Raw genomic sequence first — 21,931 nt, 5'->3', positions numbered from 1 at the left:
TGATATATTCTTGCAATCCATTTCCAATTACAGAAAAATGTAGAAAAACATATAGATAAAATATGGAAAAAGTAAATTTATGTAAATAACATGATATTGTAAATGAAAAGTTTTTAGAAAAGAAACTTATATTTATGTTTTCTTTACTATTTCTACAAGACACTTTGGGAAAGCTTACAATAAAACATCTTGAGTAAGCAGGGATTCTGCATAAAAATTTTAAAGCGTTTTTAAGAATTTCCAAATGTCAGCAACACCAAACAAACAAACAAAAGCAATTGTAATTTATGGAATTATCTAAAGAGACAAGTGCATGTGAATTGAGCTGCTTCTCTGAGTCCAAATCAAACTTTGAGCATTTGCCTTCTGAAATGCAAAAGCACTGAGTGGAAAAATAAAATATAGCATCTCCCTTTCCTTCTCCCATCTCGCTCCTCTTTCCTTCTCTCTGTTTCTCTAACACAGACACACACACACACACACACACACACACACAAACACACAGTGGTTGCCTTTTTTGTTTCACAGAAAGTGAGAAAGAACAGATGTGGCACCCCTCAGCTATATAAACACAACCCATTTTAAATAAATGCAATCACTCATGTAAAAAGCTTTATCATTTTCAAAAGGTTTGGGAGGAATCTACCTTATCCATTTTAAATGCTAAGTTCCATTAATTTGAAATGTATTAAATAATCTTGCTCATTGCATTTCCTTTTGCATACTAAATTCAGAAACAGGGAAAAAAACTCATGAAGTCAAAGAACTTTTGTTGGGAGACAGCTGAAAGGTAAGTTTGGCATAGTTGAGGTAAAAGGTGGCACTTCTTTTCTGCCCGTGACTCAATCAGCTTGAAAGTTTTTCAGAGAGTATATCTATCTCAAGCTTCATTATCCGTGTTGCAGGAGAGAAACAGGGTTTGTGATCATCTTTAAATTTAAATATTTGTTCTGTCACTTACATCAGCATTCCCCAATCTTTTTGGCACCAGGAACCTGGTTCCCGGAAGACAGTTTTCCCATGGACGGGGTGAGGGGAGGGATGGTTTCAGGATGAAACTGTTCCACTTCAGATCATCAGGCATTAGATTCTCATAAGGAGTGCACAACCTAGATCCCTCGCATGTGCAGCTCACAAGAGGGTTTACTCTTCTATGAGAATCTAATGCAACTGCTGATCTGACAGGAGGTGAAACTCAGGCAGCAATGCTCACGTGCCCTCTGCTCACCTCCTGCTGTGCACCCCAGTTCCTAACATGGCACTGACCAATACTGGCTTGCAGCACAGGGGTTGGGGACCCCTGACTTATATGACCTATGAAGTTGGCCACGTTAGTCATCTTTCCTGAACCCATTTCCTCACAGGTTATAAGATGTGTAGACTTTTACCTGAGAATGAAGTGTATTCTAATGCGTATAAGATCATGCGCTTTATTCTATAAATTCTTATCATCTTGAAATTACTGCGGTTCCAACCCAAACTAAAATGTATTTTTTTACCTTGTTTGACCATATAAAATAAAGTGATTATTAAAATCCTTTCATCACACCTTTTTGAAGCTTAAAGGGAAAAATGTAGTATGATATCTTTTTCTAAAATTTTTCCATCAGTTATTGGGATACAGGTGGTATTTGGTTACATTAGTAAATTCTTTAGTGGTGATTTGTGAGATTTTGGTGCACGCATCACCCAAGAAGTATACACTGCACCGTATTTGTAGTCTTTAATCCCTTGTCCCCCTCCTACTCTTCCCCCAAGCCTGCAAATTTCGTTGTATCATTCTTATGTCTTTGTGTCCTTATAGCTCAGCTCCCACATATCAGTGAGAACACAGGATGCTTGGTTTCCCATTCCTGAGTTACTTCACTTAGAATAATAGTCTCCAGTCTCATCCAGGTCACTGCAAATGCTGTTAATTCATTCCTTTTTATGGCTGAGTACTATTCCATTATACATACATACACACACACACACACACACACACACACACACACGATACTTTCTTTACTCATTGAATGATGGGCATTTGGGTTGGTTTCACGATTTTGTAATTGTGAATTGTGCTTCTATAAACATGCGTCTGCAAATACCTTTTTCAAATAATGGCTTGTTTTCCTTTGGGTAGATACTCAGTAGTGGGATTGGTGGATCAAATGGTAGTTCTATTTTTGGTTCTTTAAAGAACCTCCACACTATTTTCCATAGTGGTTTTACTAGTTTACATCCCCACCAGCAGTGTAGAAGTGTTCCCCAACCACCACATACATGACAAAATCTACTGTTTTTTGATTTTTGTTTTTTATTATGGCCATTCTTGAGGGGGGAAGGTGGTATCACATTGAGGTTTTGATTTGCATTTCCTTGATCATTAGTGATGCTGAGCATTTTTTCATATTTTTGTTGGCCATTTATATATCTTCTTTTGAGAATTGTCTATTCTTGTCCATAGTCCACTTTTTGATGAGATTTTTTTTTTATTTTTTCTTACTGTCTTGTTTGAGTTTGTTGTAAATTCTAGATATTAGTCCTTTGTCAGATGTATAGATTGTGAAGATTTTTTCCGACTCTGTGGGTTGTCTGTTTACTCTGCCAGTTATTCCTTTTGCTGTGCAAAAGCTCTTTAGTTTAATTAGGTCCCAGCTATTTATCTTTGTTTTTATTGCATTTACTTTTGGGTTATTGGTCCTGAAATCCTTGCCTAAGTCACTGTCTAGAAGGATTTTTCCAATATTTTCTTCTAGAATTTTTATAGTTTCAGGTCTTAGGTTTAAGTCCTTTATCCATCTTGAGTTGATTTCTGTATAAGGTGAGAGATAAGGATCCAGTTTTGTTCTCCTGCATGTGGCTAGCCAATTATCCCAGCATCATTTGTTGAAAAGGGTGTCCTTTCCCCACTTTATGTTTTTGTTTGCTTTGTTGAAGATCAGTTGGCTGTAAGTATTTGGGTTTATTTCTGGGTTCTCTATTTTGTTCCATTGATCTATGTGCCCATTTTTATAACAGTACCATGCTGTTTTGGTGACTATGGACTCATAGTATAGTTCGAAATCAGGTAGTGTGATGGCTCCAGATTTGTTCTTTTTGCTTAGTCTTGCTTTGCCTATATGGGCTCTTTTATGGTTCCATATGAATTTTAGAATTGTTTTTTCTAACTCTGTGAAGAATTATGGTGGTATTTTGATGGGGATTGCATTGAATTTGCAGATTGCTTTTGGCAGTATGGTTATTTTCCCAGTATTGATTATACCTATCCATGAATGTGGGATATGTTTCCATTTGTTTGTGTTGTCTATGATTGCTTTCAGCAGTGTTTTGTAGTTTTCCTTGTATAGGTCTTTCGACTCCTTGTTTAGGCATATTCCTAACTATTTTATGTTTTTTTGCAGCTATTGTAAAAGGAATTGAGTTCTTGATTTAATTTTCTGCTTGGTTGCTGTTGATGTATAGAAGAACTGCTGATTTGTGTACATTAATCTTGTATCTGGAAACTTTGCTGAATTCTTTTATCAGTTCTAGGAGCTTCCTGGAGGAGTCTTTAGGTTTTTCAAAGTAAATGACCATATCGTCAGCAAATTGTGACAGTTTGACTTCCTCTTTACCTATTTGAATGCCCTTTATTTCTTTCTCTTTTCTAATTGCTCTGGCTAGGACTTCTAGTACTATGTTGAAGATAAGTGGTGAGGGTGGACATCCTTGTCTTGTTCCAGCTCTCAGAGGAATGCTTACAACTGTTACCCGTTCAATATATGTTGGCTGTGGGTTTTTCATGGAAAGCTTTTATTATATTAAGGTATGTCCTTTGTATGCTGATTTTGCTGAGAGTTTCAATCACAAAGTGATGCTGGATTTTGTCTAATGTTTTTTCTACACCAATTGAGATGATCATATGATTTTTGTTTTTAATTCTGTTTATGTGGTGTATTGAATTTATTGACTCGTGTGTATTAAACCATACCTTCATCCCTGGTATGAAACCCACTTGCTCATGGTGGATTGTCTTTTTGATATGTTGTTGGATTTGGTTAGCTAGTATTTTGTTAAGGATTTTAACATCTATATTCATCAAGGATATTGGTCTGTAGTTTTCGTTTTTGGTTATGTCCTTTCCTGGTTTTGGTATTCAGGTAATACTGGCTTCATAAAATGAATTGGGGAGAATACCATATTTCTCTATCTTGTGGAATAGTGTCAAAAGTATTGGCATGAATTCTTCTTGGAATGTCTGCTAGAATTCTTCTGTGAATCCATCTGGTCCTGGACTTTTTTTTGTTAGTAATTTTTATATTACCAGTCTTGCTGCTTGTTACTGGTCTACTCAGGGTATCCAATTCTTCCTGATTTAAACTAGGAGGGATGTTTTTTTTCAGGAATTTATCCATCTCTTCTAGGTTTTTAGTTTATATGGGTAAAGGTGTTCATAATAGCCTTGAGTGATCTTTTTTATTTCAGCAGTGTCAATTGTAATGTCTCCTGTTTCATTTCTTAGTGAAGTTATTTGTATTTTCTGTCTTCTCTTCTTGGTTAATCTTGCTAATGGTCTATCAATTTTATTTGTCTTTTCAAAGTACCAGCTTTTTGTTTCTTTTATCTTTTGTATTTCTTTGTTGTTGTTTCAATTTTATTTAGTTCTGCTCTAATTTTGGTTATTTCTTTCTTCTGCGGGGTTTGTTTGTTCTTGTTTCTCTAGTTCTGTGAGGTGTGACCTTAGAGGTCAGTTTTTGCTTTTTTAGTCTTTTTGATGTAGGTATTTAGGGCTATGAACTTTCCTCTTAGCACTGCCTTTGCTGTATCCCAGAGGTTTTGGTAGGTTGGTTATTATTGTCATTCAGTTCAAATACTTTTTAAATTTCCTTCTTGATTTTGTTTTTGACCCAGTACTCATTTGGGAGCAGGTTATTTAATTTCCATGTATTTGCATGGTTTTGAAGATTCCTTTTGGAGTTGATTTCCAGTTTTATTCCACTGTGATCTGAGAGAGTGCTTGATATAATTTCAATTTTCTTAAATGTATTGGGGCTCATTTTATGGCCTCCTATATGATCTATCTTGGTGAAAGTTTCACGTGCTATTGAATAGAATGTGTATTCTGTGGTTGTTGGTTGAAATGTTCTGTATATATCTGTTAAGTCCAGTTGTTCCAATATATAGTTTAAATACATTGTTTCTTTGTTGACTTTCTGTCCTGATGACCAGTTTAGTGCTGACAGTGGAGTATTATAGTCCCCCACTATTTTTGTGCTGCTGTCTATCTAATTTCTTAGGTATGTTAGTAATTGTTTTATAACTTTGGGAGCTCCAGTGTTAGATGCATATATATTTAGGATTGCAATATTTTCCTGTTGGACAAGACCTTTTACCATTATATAATCTCCTTCTTTGTCTCTTTTTACTGCTGTTGGTTTAAGGGTTGTCTTGTCTGATATAAGAACAGCTACCTCTGCTCGCTTTTGGTGTCCATTTGCATGAAATGCCTATTCCTTAAAGTTTATGTGAGTCCTTTAGTCTTAGGTGAGTCTCCTGAAGGCAGCAGATAGTTGGTTGGTGATTTCTTACCCATTCTGTGGTTCTGTATCTTTTAAGTGGAGCATTTAGGCCATTTACATTCAATGTTAGTATTGAACTGTGAGGCACCATTGCATTCACTGTGCTCTTCGTTGCCTATGTACTTTGTTTTTTTTGTTTTTGTTTTTGCTTTTTAACTTCTATTTTGTCTTATAGGGCCTATGTGATTTATGCTTTAAAGAGGTTCTGTTTTGATGTGTTCCCAGGATTTGTTTCAAGATTTAGAGCTCCTTTTAGCAGTTCTTGTAGTGGTGGCTTGGTATTGACAAATTCTCTCAGTATTTGTTTGTCTGAAAAAGACTGTATCTTTCCTTCATATATGATGCTTAGTTTCACTGGATACAAAATTTTTGCTGATGATCGTTTTGTTTGAGGAGGCTAAGGGTAGGGCCCCAATCTCTTCTGGCTTGTAGGGTTTCTGCTCAGAAATCTGTTGTTAATCTGATAGGTTTTTCTTCAGCGATTACCTTGTGCTTCTGTCTCACGGCTCTTAATATTGTTTCCTTCATCTTAACTTCTGATAACTTGATGACAATGTGCCTAGGTGATGATCTTTTTGCAATGAATTTCCCAGTTCTTTGTGCTTCTTGTATTTGGATGTCTAGGTCTCTAGCAAGGCTGGGGTAGTTTTCCTTGATTATTCCCCCAAATATGTTTTACAAGATTTCAGAATTCTCTTATTCCTCAGGAAAACTGATTATTCTTAGGTTTGGTCATTTTACATAATCCCAGACTTCTTGGAGGCTTTGTTCATATTTTCTTATTCACTGTTCTTTGTCTTTGTTGGATTGGGTTAATTCAAAGACCTTGTTTTAGAGCTCTGAATTTCTTTATTTAATTGTTCAATTCTGTTGCTGAGATGTTCCAGAGCATTTCACATTTCTAAAAGTGTGTCCAAAGTTTCCTGAATTGTTGAGTGTTTTTTAAGTGATCTATTTCCTTGAATATTTCTCCCTTCACTTCTTGTATCGTTTTTTGAATTTCCTCGCACTGGGCTTTGCCGTCCTCTAGTGCCTCCCTGATTAGCTTAATAACTAACCTCCTGAATTATTTTTCAGGTAAATCAGAGATTTCTTCTTGGTTTGGATCCTTTGCTGGTGAACTAGTATGATTTTTGGGGGGTGTTGAGAAGCCTTGTTTTGTCATATTACCAGGGTTGGTTTTCTGGTTCCTTCTCATTTGGGTAGGCTCTGTCAGAGTGAAGGTCTAGGGCTGAAGGCTGTTGTTCAGATTCTTTTGTCCCATGTGGTGTTCTCTTGATGTGGAACTCTCCCCCTTTTCCTATGGATGTGGCTTCCTGTGAGTCGAACTACAGTGATTGTTGTCTCTCTTCTGGGTTTAGCCACCCAGTGAGTCTACCCAGCTCTGGGCTGATACTGGGGTTGTCTGCACAGAATCCTGTTATGTGAACCATCTATGGGTCTCTCAGCCATGAATACCAGTGTCTGTTCTGGTGGAGGTGGCAGGGGAGTGCAATGGACTCTGTGAGGATTTTTAGCTTTTGTGGTTTAATGCTCTATTTTTGTGCTGGTTGGCCTCCTGCTGGGAGGTGGTGGTTTCCACAGAGCATCAGCTGCAGTTGTATGGAGAGGGACCAGTAGTGGGTGGGGCTCTAGAACTCCCAAGATAATATGCCCTTTATCTTCTGCTACCTGGGTGGGTAGGGAAAAACCATCACGCGGGGGCAGGGCTAGGATGTCTGGGCTCAGACTCTCCTTGAGTGGGCTTGCTGCAGCTGCTGTGGGGGATGGAGGTGAGATTCCTAGGTCACTGGAGTTGTGTATGTAGGAGTATTATGGCTGCCTCTGCTGAGTCATGCAGGATGACAGGGAAGTTGGGAAAAACTGGCAGTCACAGACCTGACCCAGCTCCCAAGCTAACCAAAGGGCTGGTCTCACTTCCACCGTGTCCCCTGCCAACAGCCCAAGTCTGTTTCCAGGTGGAGGGCGAGATGGGCTTGAAAACTTGCCTCAGGCTACCCATCTCCCAGCTGCAAAAGAAAAGGGCTTGATTCTCCCTCCACCTGTGGAGTCTGCACACCAAATTTGCAGCCTCCCCTGAGTTCTGGCCAGGAGGCTTCTCACTCCATTCAAATTGTCACGAAGTTCAGCTAGAGATTTTCTTCTCCCTGTGGTTTTACCCCCTGCTCCTCTGGCCACCCTCCTGATGAATCCATGTGGTGCCAGGGAGGAATGGTCTGCTAGGGGACCCAGTGAACTCCTAGGGTCTTTCTGCTTTTTCCTCTACCCCTGTATTTTGCTCAACTCTCTAAATTGACTCAGCTCCAGATAAAGTCAGAAACTTCTCCCACAAACAGCCCATCAGTTTCTACAGTGGGGGTGTATGTTTGGAAGAGGAGGGTCTCCCTTTCCCCCTTCCACATATGGGGCACTCTTGGTATTTGAGGCGTCTCCCAGGTCCTGCAGAAGCAGTCTGCTTCCTTCAGAGGGTCTGTGGGTCCTCTTGGGATTGCTGGTTTGTTCTTGCAGTTGATCTGGAGCTAACATTCACAATGGCCTTTTTTTTTTTGAAACTGATCTCACTCTGTGGCCCAGACTAGAGTGCGGTGGCCACAATCTTGGGTCACTGCCTGTAGTATGGTATCTTGAAGAAGTTTGAATTTAAACAGGTAAGACCTAGAGTCCTTTACAACATTTACTTCATGAATGACATAGTATCACTGAGTTCTCCACTGTATCTGCAAGACATGAGCTACGACTGTACCTCAGTTCCTTTCTGGCATTTATAATAACACATGCTATCCACAGTTCATGCCAGGCCCCACAGGCCCTTTTAGACTCAGTCTGAGGTTACGTCCCCAGGAGTAGCTTTCCACTCCACTCAGCTGTGAGGAGTTGCATGTCTCTCTTGATTCCCACATGCTTCACATCCAGTGTTTCTCAAAGTCCTTATTATAATTATGAACTTTCTTACTTACTGCTCTCACACCTAGTATTACTGGAAGGAGGTTTTTAAAACTCCAAACACTAGCAAAGGGTTTTGGCATAAGACTAGATAAGCATTTGTTGATTTATGTGAATAAATCATATGACTAAAGTCTCGGGTAGTCTCTGGAAAGTGCTGTAGAATTGCTACTTGTTAGTTGTTTGTTGTTAATAGTTAATAATGAGAAGAGCAGACTGCTGAGAATAATTCAGCTATGACTAAAGAAAAGTCAAGGCAAAAAAATGGATTCAGAGCCTGAAAGACCAGCTTAGTTATGCCACGTCACTCAAGTGAAGTCCTTAATTTAAAAAGCTTTTCTGTTATAGCAACCTAATTACAATGTGAAGGGAGGTACTCTTACCATGTTTCTATAAAGTTGCATGCCTTGCAGAGTCCCAAATAAAATTCCAAGGAACTTTTTGGAAAAAAAAAAGAAGAATATTTATTCTGAATTATTTTTTCCCTAAGTCTTCTCCCTTTCAATTTGATCACAAAATCCAACGAGACACTTGACACCACCTAGCAACAGCCAAAGATTTTCTTAAACCTTCACTCAGAATTGTATAACTTCTCTGCTTAAACCTCTCAGTGGCTTCCTATGTTACTCACAGGGAAATGGAAAATTCATACCGGTAACAAGATTCTAGGAGATCTGCCCCACTACATCTTGGCTGAAGCACTCAGCACTCCCCTACTGAGTCCTCAACTCTGGCCTCACTGGGCCTGGCTCTTCTTTGAATTTATCTAGCCTGCTCTGATTTCAGGGTCTCTGCAGATATTTTTCCTCTGCTGAAAAGTCTTCTCGCTAATAGCCCAAAGCTCTTCCACTTGTTTTCAATAATCTTTCCAATTGCCCATTTAGAAAGATTTACCCCTATCCACCTTTAAAAAAACCAAGCCACCTCCTATGCTCTCAGGTTTCAATTCTCAAAACAAAGTTTTCTTTTTTTTTCTAATCTTTATCATCACCTGTCCAAAATATATATATATATAAAATATGTATATGTATATATGTATATAGCATATACATATATATTCCTTTTAAGCCTCTAAAATGGACTTTTCTCTTGCTTTAAACAATTTTAAGCCATATCAAAACCAGACAACACACCATAGCTATTTGCAACTCCTTTTAGGTTACCTATTCCCAGAAAAATTAGAAAATAAATGCAAAATGATGCATATTTCACTTGGTAAATAAGGAGTAAACAGGTGAAAGGGGACTCAAACATATTCTACTCATTTCTCTGACTTTTATGGTTGAAGACAGAAGATACAGCATTCGTCTATAGTTGCATAAGGTAATGACTACTAATTATAGCAAAATTGAGACTTGAATCCACCTCATTGCAGTACAGTACCCTTCATAACATGTTTCTGTCTTGCTTATGGGTATTTTTTCCCTCTAATTTCTCAGTACAAAATATTCTAGACATACCCTCCCTGGATATAGAAAAATAAGAATAAAGTTGTATTTACTCAAAGAGATCAATAAATGTCACACCTAAAAAATTACCTAAAAAGATTATATGTGGTCAGATTTTTATTATTTGTAAAATCTAGTAGAACTTGTCATTATTATCATTATTTTTCTACATCTACTCTGTTCCAGGCATTTTAGCCCAGTTATCTGCATTTCTCACAAGTAAGCAAGGTAGATTTTCTTAGCTCCACTTTTCAAATGAGGAAAATGCACAAGGTCACACAACTAGGAAAAGTCATGGACAGAATTCAGACCATTGTCATCAATGCCAGCACCTGTGCTTTCTGTCGTGCTCCACACCCCTCTGTAGATAACAATGGGACAATTCTAATAATCACTCGTGTAATTGAACTTATCTTAAGCTTATGTAAAATTTTCCACGGTCATATTGTAAGCTGGGTTCCAGGCCAATCTCTACCACTCTAAGAAAACAGGGTGACAGTGATGAGATATGTTGGAATGCGTTGTTCTTAAAGAAACAAGTTCTTATTTACTTAACTGGAACCAGGAATACATCAATTCTGGCCAGAGTGTTAGAATAAAAGCACTCATCTGACACACAGAATTAGGATAATCTCTACACTAGAAGGGCAAAGAGGGAAGGAACAAGACATAAGACAAAAATAAAACATTTTGCATTTGTTTACTCATGAAACCAGCATCTTAGAAAGTTTTACAATTGTAATTAAGTATTAAGTATTGTGTTATTGTCTGGCTTTGAGATGGCATAAAAACATTTAAAAGCTAAAGAAAAGCCCATTGTGAGGGCTTAGAAAGTAAGAAGTAAGTCGTCTAATTTTTCTTTCATCTGATGTTAATTTATGCAGAAGCTAATAACATATTTGTGACTCAGAGCTTCTCATTGTAGGGAAGATTTCTCTCCCAACCACACTCTCCTATAATCCCTGCCAGAATACAGCCATCGTTTCAGGGCTTATTGTACTTTTGTCAGGGAAACGTAATATTCTGATACTTTCACATCCTGTAGATATATTTAATTTTTAACCTTCTGAACATCAATGGGCTTAAATGCTCTAATTCTTCTCTAGCTGTTACAAACAAAACGGCAAACCAATAAGAAAGAGATGGAAGAGGAAACTTGTTATGTGTGTTCAAAGTCAGATAGACAGAAAGGGAAGAGTAGTACTGTTGGCTGTTGAGGAAGAAAAAGTCAGGGGCAGGGAAGTTTTCATAAAAGAAACATGGGTTATTTTTATATCCAAGTAGGATATAATTAAATTGTTATGTTTTTATAAATGAAAACTTTAATTCCATCACTGCCAAATCACCTAGAGAACAGAGACTATAGTGCTTGAAGAAATGTAGAATCTTCAGAAGTTGACATTTTAAATGAAATTCACCATGAATAAAGTAAGTCTCATAATGACAGCTTAAAGGTCTAATTCATAAAAATGTTATTAAAGGACATTATTTGTATCTGCTTTTTGTGGACTTCTGCTCTTATTCATGACTCTCACAGTGTATGACTGTAATCACAAGCAGAGTGTATAATGGGAGCATTAATTCAATTTGGACTAAGACGAGAATATTATATCACCACAATAAAATCCCAGCTATATTAATTTTAAGGGTAGAAATCGTTGCACAAGAGCAACAAATAGAAAAAGAAATGAATGCCTTCCATATTCTGGGTTCAAATATCTACTTTATTTGTGAAGTTCAGTGTAAGACTGACTAATTGGCACAAGCTTTTTAACGAAATATTTAATCATCAACCTTATGCAATTTGGAGACTTGGATGCTGAGTTCTGATCTTATGGTGATTATGGCATTGGTGTTTAGCATGAACTTAGAAATGTTTACAAGTCATTTGTATTTTAATTAACCCCTTTTCTGATACATGACATCAGAGGTGATGCTTAGCAAATGCCTATTCAATTGTCTGGCATATACATTTATTTAGAGAAGATGTAAAATTCACTGCTACATAAAATTTCTCCCAGAGAAGCTGAAAGTAGTGATACTTGAAAGTATCTTTATTCAGAATTTTAAATATGATCTGCATGTTTAATATGCATAAATCTTTAGGAAAAGGAAAAGTGGAAATCAACTGGTTTATTTCTATATGTGGAACTATCAAAATTTGACTTCTTGACTTTCTACTTCTGATTGGATGAGCTGTAATGGTATGCTGTAGACATGTTTAGACAAAGTGTGAATACATTTTTCCCTGTGACATTAGATTATCTCTAGAAGTCATGAAAGTGGTTCTTTATAAATTATATGTCTAACATTGAAAGAAAGTGTTGTCTTTGATGTTGTAGGTAAAAAAGCTCTATACCTAAGAGAATGAGTTAATTCCTATATTTAATAAGATGCAGTCATTAGTAGACACAACTTAAGGATTCATTCTAGAACTACATATTGAATTTCTTTAGCATAATAATGATCTTATAATAGTTCTGGGTAATGGAAGTCTTTAAATGTACCTGTACCTGAGATGAGAGACAATTGACAAAGAGAAAGGCATTTCAAATATACAATAAATAGCACTAATTAAAGATAAAAATCAGTACATTTACAACATTAGCCATAGCTATTATTGCCTCAAATCTAAAACCACTGAACATTCAATTTAAACAACTATGTATTAGTACAGAACTTTGTTATCTGAAATGGCTATGCTTACCAGAGAAGTGTCCAGGGATGTCCACCTGGTACGTCGCTATGCCTGGGCAGCACATGAATTCTCTGTCTTTGCCCCCTCAGACGAAGACTGTCTCAGATTTATGAAACAGGGTTCTTCCACGAAGTTTAGAAGTACTACAAACAATTTGATGTGGCATCCAGACTTACTGCAACATCTGGGTGCAAAGATTGAATAACCTTGTTGATACAACCACTCAGAAAGAGCAGTGAAAGTTATGTCTTCAACACACTGCCAAACGCTTGTCATCCGGCTTAAATGCCTGTTGACAAGAGCCAGATATGAAAAACAGCTACATCAAAATAGATATCTTTTTAATGGCTTAATATATTATTTCTAATGAAATTGAATATATTAAACGAAAACAAAAATTAATTATTTTAGTTTATCTGTAGTATATTTTCCAAGAAATATATTTTAATTTTATATATCAATACTTTTAAGCACTAGATAAACAATTGTCTGGTTCAGAAAGTTCAAACTATCTTGTTCATTATTTGTAAACAGTATTAGCAGTCTACAATGTTAAGCATTTTCTGTGAGCCAGGCACTTTACAGAGTGTTTTGTAAACATTAACTTTGAGGGAGGTACTATTATTTGATAAATGAGGAAAACAAGGCTTAGTGGGATTAAACTACTTGCTCAGTAACAAAGCTAGCTGGAAGCAGAACTGACTTAACAAAAATCCCTCATTTCAATCTTGGTTTTGCTTTCATACTAAATTTCCCTAAAGCAAATATTTTAAATTTCTTCTCTAGAAAAAGAAGGAGAAAAGAAGAAGGCTGAGAAGAAAGTTACTCCTGAAACAAAAAAGAAAGGTAGGAAATTTAAAAACTGTGTACCACATAAATCAATTAGTGTCCATGCATAATACTACTGGTAAATCTATTATTTTCTAGGAAAGAAATTCCCTTAATAAATACAGTGTCATTGTTATTAATGAACACTCTTAACATGTCTAAATATTCCAAATGAAATTAAAACTGTCAATTTTTTAAAAAGAATTCAAGCTTAAACACTTTGTGAAAATTACTACTGTGATTATTTTTTCTTTCTTAAGAGCAGTTGCTTAATTCTCTCTAATTCACTACTTTACTTAACTATATATGTGAATATGACAGTTACTATTTAAATAATTCAGTTTAATTTTAAAAGTCCACCAAAAGATCAAGTCATTTTATGTAGAGGGCAGAAAATATTTGAATACTTAATTGGTTTGTTTTACACACACACACACACACACACACACACATATATGTGTATGTTTTTTTAAATTGGTTTTTTCCAAATAATTCATCTGATGTCCTAAGTGAACTTCAGAGATTTCAGAACTTTTGACATGGTTCTGGTGATCTCATAGTTCAGAGAACTTTGATATATTCTTTTTAATATATGTTAGGAAAGCTGTTAAATAATACCATAATTAATAATGCCATTTAATGTTTTTACTATTATTAAATAATTTTTGGCTTTGGCAAAAAAAAAAAAAAAATCCATTTCCTGAAGAGAAATTATACATAAGCCACTAGTGTGTTACGAAAGTGCTACCTTATTCATATTTGACATGACTTATGGCTGATTTAGCATTCCTCTATACAAGATAAATTAGATGCCTCCCTGGCAGTCATGCATGGCCTATAATATATGCAAGTTAAACAGGTAAAGGCTTATACTTTTCTTATTTTACCAGCAGAAAAAGATGTCAAAAAGAAAAGTGAGAAGGAAACTGCCGTTGATGTGGAAAAAAAAGGTATTGCACTTTCTTTGTTTCCTTAGATGGATTATGTTCAGGATGTTTGCTTCATGAAAGTGGAAAAAAAAGATATTGCACTTTCTTTGTTTCCTTAGATGGATTATGTTCAGGATGTTTACTTCATGAAAGACTCCTCATGCAACATACACAAAGTGTATACAGTTACTTATATCTACCCAAAAAGTGAAGGTCAAAGCAAAATTTGCATTAGAGAAAGTTAAACAGGCAAAGAAGACTTTATTCAAGGATAGTGCAATAGGAGAGAGACTGGAGCTGAGCCTGAACTCAATTCCACTAAAACAAACAAACAAAACAAAACAAAATCGCAGGAGTGTTTGTAATGGTTGGTATGGGGAATCACAGAATCACATCTGTTTTTGCATATTGGCCTTTCTCCCTCAAAACATAAACTTTCACTTTTATATCTCCATGACAGGAAGCAGTTTCACAATGTGGAGCAAGGAGTCCAAGGAAGTTAGGCTCTTACTCTTCCATAGAAACTGAGAGATGGGGCACTATCTTTCTTGGTGATTACATTTCAGAGGGATGGCTCTCAGTTCCTTGAGAAAGGCTTTATGGGTTGTGAAATGGGAAAGTGACTTGTAAATGTCCCAGCTACTCGAGTGGCCAAGACAGGAACATTACTTGAGACCAGGAGGTTGAGGCTGTAGTGAGCACCCTAATTGCATTACTGCACTCCAGCCTGGAAGCCTGGATGACAGAGGGAGACCCTGTCTCCAAAAAAAAAAAAAAAAAAAAAATGATTTATATCTCAACAGAGCCGAGAAAGAGTTTACAATGACAAGTTTTCCAGTTTTCTGAAGTAAATGCTCTAAGAAAAGGGAGATCAGGAGCCACTGAAAGTCAGAAAGAAACCTATTAAAGTTTAATCAAGGTGAGGGCCACACTGGTCAAGATACAATGAACTTGAGAAGAGATACATAGTAATAACAATACCACATTGCAAAGATAAGAAGCTGAGAGAGAATAATGCACCCTATTAAGGAATAAGGTTATTCAACTATTTGACAGTTTCAATTTTTGCTTTAAATTTTGTTCTATTTCTATTCTTGTTCAAACATGAATATTGGCTTCTATTCAGGTTAGGCTTAAGTTTACATGGAAAAGACAATGATCTCAAGTTAGTATGGTTTGGTGATAAGCATTCTCACCTCAAAGATTTCCTCCACCGATCTCAGTGATGCTTAAAATTCTACCATTAGAACCATTCCATTCCTTTGACTTATGAAGGAATTGTCCCCTATTAAAATGCAAATCTTCTAAGGCTTGTGTATATGGGGTAAAAACCTAATTCCTCTCAGCTATTAAGAACTTAAAGTAAATGAGATTTCCAGATCTTTCCTGTGTAATAGTAAGCTGAAAATTGTACCCTAGAAAATGAGGTGGTAGGTAAGCTTAAACGAAGAAGATTGAAAACTTCAGGGTGGGGAACCGTCTGGGGAGGGCAGGCTGGGTTAGATGGCATTTTAGTGAAAATCTTTCCCTTTCTAGGTAGTAATAGTGTATGTGGAAAAAAAATGATGGTGGTGAGAACCCTAAAAAGAAGAGAATAGGATATCAACTATGTAAAGATTATGATTAGCAAGCAGCAAATAGAAATGCCTAAAAATATCTGGTATCATGCTATAAATGGGGTAGAAAAAAATGAAAAATGTTAAGAATTGTATGATTAAACAGCTCATGAAATGAGCAGGAAGGATCAGCCAGACATTCTGTGTGTGCAAGAGTTGATTGCCCATTCCTTTGCATCCAAGTTTCCATTATTAAGGATGTATTATTATAGTCTGTTGTTCTATTAAATATTCACTCATTTTCTTTTAAAGCTTTCTTATTTTCTGATGAAATATATATTCTATCATAAGAAGGGAAAAACAGTTCTGACTCTATGAAGATACTGAGAAACTGCTTGCTTAGAGCAGTGGATCTGTGAAAATTACATGATTGAGGGTTAAAGATAAACCAAGATACTTCTTCCTTGATATCGATTTCACTAAAAGAGTTGCAGAAGAAAATTTTGAGGTGTAATTTTCAAGCATTCTTCATATGCATGCAAATGCAAAGTCTGAAAACATGTTTTTGGCAAAACTCAATGATTGTGTGTGTGTGTGCTCGTGCACGCGCTCATGCGTGTGTGTGTGTGTGTGTGTGTTTATTTGGCTTGGTTTTAGCTTTTTGAGGGAAATGATGAAACATTTTTATGTGCAATGGTTCATGGGAAAATCTGATACTCCCCTGCCACTGGGAGACCTGTGTTATTAGCCCAGCAGTCATGTCAAAGTGAGGTTGTGAGCCACTGGCAAGAGAACTGATTATGCCAATATCACTTCCTACAAGGACAGTGCTCAGCCACCGAAGCAGAGACCAAACTAGGGTAATGGCTCAGCACATCTGGGCAGGACTACTCAGTTAGCGTTGCAAAATAAGTTTGTTCTACTTGGAACCTGTTTTCTGTTTGTATGCTCAACATTTTCACTTTTGATTACACAAAATTCCATTGGTTTTTCCAAATCCGTTCAACTTCCTGATAAAAAATATGCACAGTTTGTTTACAATCCCTTAACCCCCAAATACTCAAAATAGTGTGTGCGTGTGTGTGTGTGTGTGTGTGTGAAAGAGAGAGAGACAGAGAGATTGAGTTTCAGTTAGTGCTAGTTTTTAACTCGTTTCTTTTTAGGGTTTAATAATTATTTACATTTTCATGTGGCAGCAATCTGGTTTACAAACAGCAAGTTTTAAGCTTATTATGAAAGTAGTAAAATTTTGTAGAGATAATGAGAGAAATTGAGAATAACCTGAAATCTTGAAGAGCTGGGGAAAATATTTCATTTCTTCCTAAAATAGAGGAATATGGCAGAGCATATGCTCTCACTACTGTGGCCCCAAATAGTAACAAATTTATAAGGCATAAGATATGCCTACATGCTTATTTAATATTTGAGTGTTATTGTGATATTTTATTATATTTATGTTAATGTTAATATTATTTATATTATAAAATATATGCATTTAGTTATATGCTATTTTATTTTTTTCCCCTTATATTTTATTGTTATGCTGACACAACAAACCTAAGGCTTAAACTCTACTCAGTGATAAATGGGCTTCTACTGTATGACACTGGTAAATCACACTTTGGCAGTGATCTCTGCGGAAGATGTGGATGGGTGGGCTTTATATGATACAAAATTGCCAGCCCATTAATTAATAAGGGTTGAAACTGAGCAGTTGGCACATTGGGGTTAATTATAACACTCTTTTATTTAGTGTGCATTTGAAATCATCCATGGTAAAAATAAAAAAATAAATACCTGCCACTTAAAAACATGATGTAAAATTTAAAAAAAAATCATCTCGATATTTTTGCAAAGTTATAAGGTACATTTTCACTTAAAGAAATACAATGAAAAAAATCAATGAAAGAAATAAAGACTTTAAAAACATCTCTCTAGGTTTGTATAGGACTTCAGTGCTAGAAACACTAAACACTGTAGTTAGTTCTACTAGAAGACATTTCATACTGAGAACTGAGTACCTTCAATGTTATTGAAAGACTAAAAGAATTGAAATCAAATAGTCAAAATTTGGATGATGAAGCATCAGGGCAGATCAATAGGTTAGGAGACTGCTTTGTTCACTAGCACTGTCTCCTCACACCCACGAAGACTGGATCCTGGAAATGTGGAGGCAGGCCTCAGCAAATTACTAACATCTTCACTTGCCAAATCATTCATCTGGTCTGCCAAACCATTTCTGCTTTCAGTCTGGTGGAACTTGATATGTCTTCAGAACTCTGGCTGCAAGTGAGTCTGAAAGATGCATTCCAATTCTCCCAAGTGGAAGCAGGGTGAAATGGAAGTTGACAGAGGCTATCAACAGTATCTATAAAAACGATCCTTTCACAAATGTCCAAGATGATACAATTCATACAGCAAGAGACAGCAAGAGATGGTTTTTGAAGGCCTACACTTTATAGTGATGAAACCTATCTTGGAGTTCCCCCAAAAGATGAAAAGGATGATACAACTAAGCAACATGATCAAATTTGGCAATTCCAAGTGTTCACAAGTCACACTTACCTGAAGTTTATGTTACTCTTCACCTTCACTGTAGATAAAAGAAGCATGGATGTTCTTTCTCTGTTCCACCACAAGGTGATATTTTTGAAGAAATAACGTTTCACCTACTTGATTAGATTATAATATTTGAACAATTAACAAGTTGACTTGTCTCATAACAAAACAATTATAACCTGGGCAAAACATATAGACATGTAAGAGAAACAGGCCAAAGCTAAGACAACCCATTGCTGTTGGGTTGGCCTTTTCATAGTTACAATTGTAAACTTTTTGGAGTTAAATTTGTCATTATCTTATATGTTTATAAACTTATTAACTGTGAAAATAATTTTGACAAAATAACTGTTGATAATGGTATAAAATCATATTTAATTATCACACTTTGCAATAGGATTTTTTTTCAGGAACTACATGTATAGAACTATAAATTACAAGAAGGATATTAAAAGCCACATAGCTTTTCTGAAATAAGCTACTAGAAAAGAATGAATTTGTTCATTCATTCATGCATGCATCTTGAAGGAAACATTTTAAAAATGCCTACTATATGCCAAGTTTGTACTAGGTGCTGAATACACAGAAGATCTGCCCCAATGGAGCTTACAGTTTGACAAGTGAGGTACACAGTGAATAAAGACAAAATGTCCATAAGTTGAACTCTGAGTAAAGGCCGTGGAGAAAATAAATTTAAGGCAATGATTGAAAATAATGCATTGGGGTGGGAAGCTATTTAAATAGATAAGGTTATTAGAGCAGACCTCTCTGAGAGACAACATTTAAATTGAGATCTGATGTATTGAAAAGACTCAGCCATTGATTCCTGTATCATTGTGTGATGTATATATATATATACACCATGTGTCAGGGAAGGAGAGAGTTGTTTGTACTAGGAGTCAGAATATGAAGGAACATGTATGGGTGTTTGGATTTTATTAAAAGTGTAATGGAAGAAATTGAGTTGAAGTTTTAAATATAGCAATCTTTATAGATTATAGTTAGTGCTCTTGGAATAGACGAGATTAAAAGGAGACGTTGTGTCAAAAGAAAAAGGGAATAGAATCCAGGATCAAGACCTGGGGAAGTGCAACACGCACAAATTCAATAGTGGAAAATAAAGCAAGAGAGGCTGAAAGGAATTGCCAGAGAAATGAAAGGAAAAGTTAAGAGCTTGGTATTACAGATGTTTCAGAAATAGATGTTACAAAAAGCAAAAAGTTATCAACTTTGTGAATGTCACTTACAGTTTGTTTTACGAGGGCAGAAAACACAAGGGCAGTCGGCGGGGTGAAAGGATAAAGCCAGGTTGGAATGGGAAGTGCAAAAATGGAGACTGAGGTGCAGATTTTGCGGGGAAGGGGGAAGGATTATGGCTGTATGAGGAGTAAAGTCTTTTGTGTTTTGTCTAGGTTTGCTTTAATAGTTCAATCTAGTGCCCAATGTACATAAACAGAATATAGGAGATTGACGCTCAGAGGGACAGAATACATAAGTAGAAATCGAAAAGATAATTGAGAAATCATAGTTTGATGAGTACGTGGTGAAAAATATTCTTTTATTTTTGGAGATAATACCACAGGTGCTCTGATATTTAAAAAGTTGATGTTTTCAAATCATGACTAGGATTCTATGCAGATTGCCTTAAAAGAGAGGCATGCATTTGTAAGATATACAATATATGATTAGATGGCTCTGGTGATAAAACTAAAACTCTAATAATAAATACATTCTGAGATAAAAGCCTCAATTTTAGAAAAAGATGTATCCAAAATGTCTTTTGTGCTCACTGAGGAAAGTTTGTGAAATGTATTTTAGCAAAGCTCTTTAAGGATCATTCATTTACAATATGCCATTAGAGCTTTACACTGAAACATCTTTGTGGTGATGAATTCATCAGGTAAGATTCGTCTAGTATAGAACTCATAAAGAATTTGTGCTGTTTTGAGGGATACATTCATATCTATTTCCATAGAATATTTTCAATTACTGTATGGGGCAAATAATGTTAAATTCTGCACAAACCAAAACCTTTGGCTGTCTGCTTTCTCTCTACAAAATCTGCTTTTGTCATTGAGAAATTGCAAAGAGTCCTTTACAGAAGCTTATTGCTTTGTATATATCATTAAATGTTATTGTCTACCAGGCATTAGAATATCATCTATTTTACTTTTGAATCTTTTGTAACAAGTTGTTCTAGCTCAAAATAATATATATGGCAGACTACAGATCACATAAATTTCTACATTTACATGTAACTAAAAGAAACCTATTTGAAATATTTATGTGTACATTTATAATTGTACAAAATAATGTATAGTATCTTTCATATGTATTCATGTTAAGTTTTAGTTTAAAAGAACATCCTTCCATTTTCTAGACTTGTGTATTGAGAAGATTATAGCTTTTTTTTTTCTGAGCACCCACATCTTTCTCCTTATTTGAAAAGCACTTGGTTTTAGAAAGTTATCTTTTCTCTGGGGTTTTGCAAACATGTGTTTGGGCAAGATTTAACAAATGCATCCGATTGGTATTGTTAGACACTGAAATCTAGATAATTTTTTTCAGGATATTTGATAGTAATCCAGTAGTTACTATCAAGTTATAAAATATAGATAATTCACACACTTTTGAGTGATATTGGGGCAGTTATATTATTTTATATTCCAGATCAAATTTTTAAAAGTTCATTCAGATAAGTGAAAAATGGGAAATCTAGTACAAATTAAACCTGGTTTAATCAGTAATCCCCAGCCTTGTCTTAGTGAGGCTTCACAATTATAAGGCAATAGTAGATTCCTTTCAAGTTAGCTTTTTGTTCTGCAACAGATTAGGTTCCAAATCTGAGTTCCGATGATGGCAGCTTGACTGGCTATGTTTGAAGGGTTTTGAAGGAAACAGAGTATATTTTCAAGTGTTTTATAATCATGGAACTTATGTAAGACAATAGTTGTTTACAACTTTGAGAATAAGAGATTTTCCAACAGTGGAAAGTCTTCTGACTTGTTACTTACTATGATATCTTTGACTACCTCTGATATTAGCTCTGGATTAGGCATATGGAAGCTAATCTCTTTTAGAGAAGGTAAAATGGAGTTACCACCATGACTTATTGTGGGAATATCTGAGATAACTTTTCACGTATTCACTTTTGGTTTGAACAATACAAAGGTGTGCTTGGGTTGAATGCAAAAATGAGGTAAGGGCATTTTAGTTTAAAAAGGGATTTAAAAATAAATATAAAAACTCAGAAAGAGAGAAGGTTCATATTAGAAATATTTAGGCCTGGAAAAAAAGGACTAGTATATATGTGACTATTTTTCATCTTTTTAATGTTTATTTTGGGGACTTGGGGTTACCCTCCCTGAGGACATAAACAAGATCACCCCTAAACTTGAGAGTTGTGTTATATTACATTATATTGTAT

At 35.8% G+C, this 21,931-nt stretch overlaps 1 protein-coding gene and 1 long non-coding RNA gene across 2 annotated transcripts in view; one reads left to right on the top strand and one right to left on the bottom strand.

The window, feature by feature from the left end:
* Positions 1-12,814, bottom strand: part of LOC111554911 — a 28,605-nt gene extending 15,791 nt beyond the window's left edge. Inside the window, exon 1 of the long non-coding RNA XR_002735365.1 lies at positions 12,642-12,814. This is a non-coding gene — a long non-coding RNA (uncharacterized LOC111554911). The remainder of the gene's footprint in view (positions 1-12,641) is intronic.
* TRDN (triadin) overlaps positions 1-21,931 on the top strand; it is a 410,542-nt gene that overhangs the window by 169,760 nt on the left and 218,851 nt on the right. Inside the window, exons 11-12 of the mRNA XM_026455003.2 lie at positions 13,419-13,478; positions 14,351-14,410. Of these exons, the coding sequence (XP_026310788.1) occupies positions 13,419-13,478; positions 14,351-14,410 (120 nt within the window). The remainder of the gene's footprint in view (positions 1-13,418; positions 13,479-14,350; positions 14,411-21,931) is intronic.

This window comes from Piliocolobus tephrosceles, chromosome 5, assembly GCF_002776525.5.
Source record: "Piliocolobus tephrosceles isolate RC106 chromosome 5, ASM277652v3, whole genome shotgun sequence".
Lineage (NCBI taxonomy): Eukaryota > Metazoa > Chordata > Mammalia > Primates > Cercopithecidae > Piliocolobus > Piliocolobus tephrosceles.
This window is presented reverse-complemented; position numbering and strand designations above follow the sequence as displayed.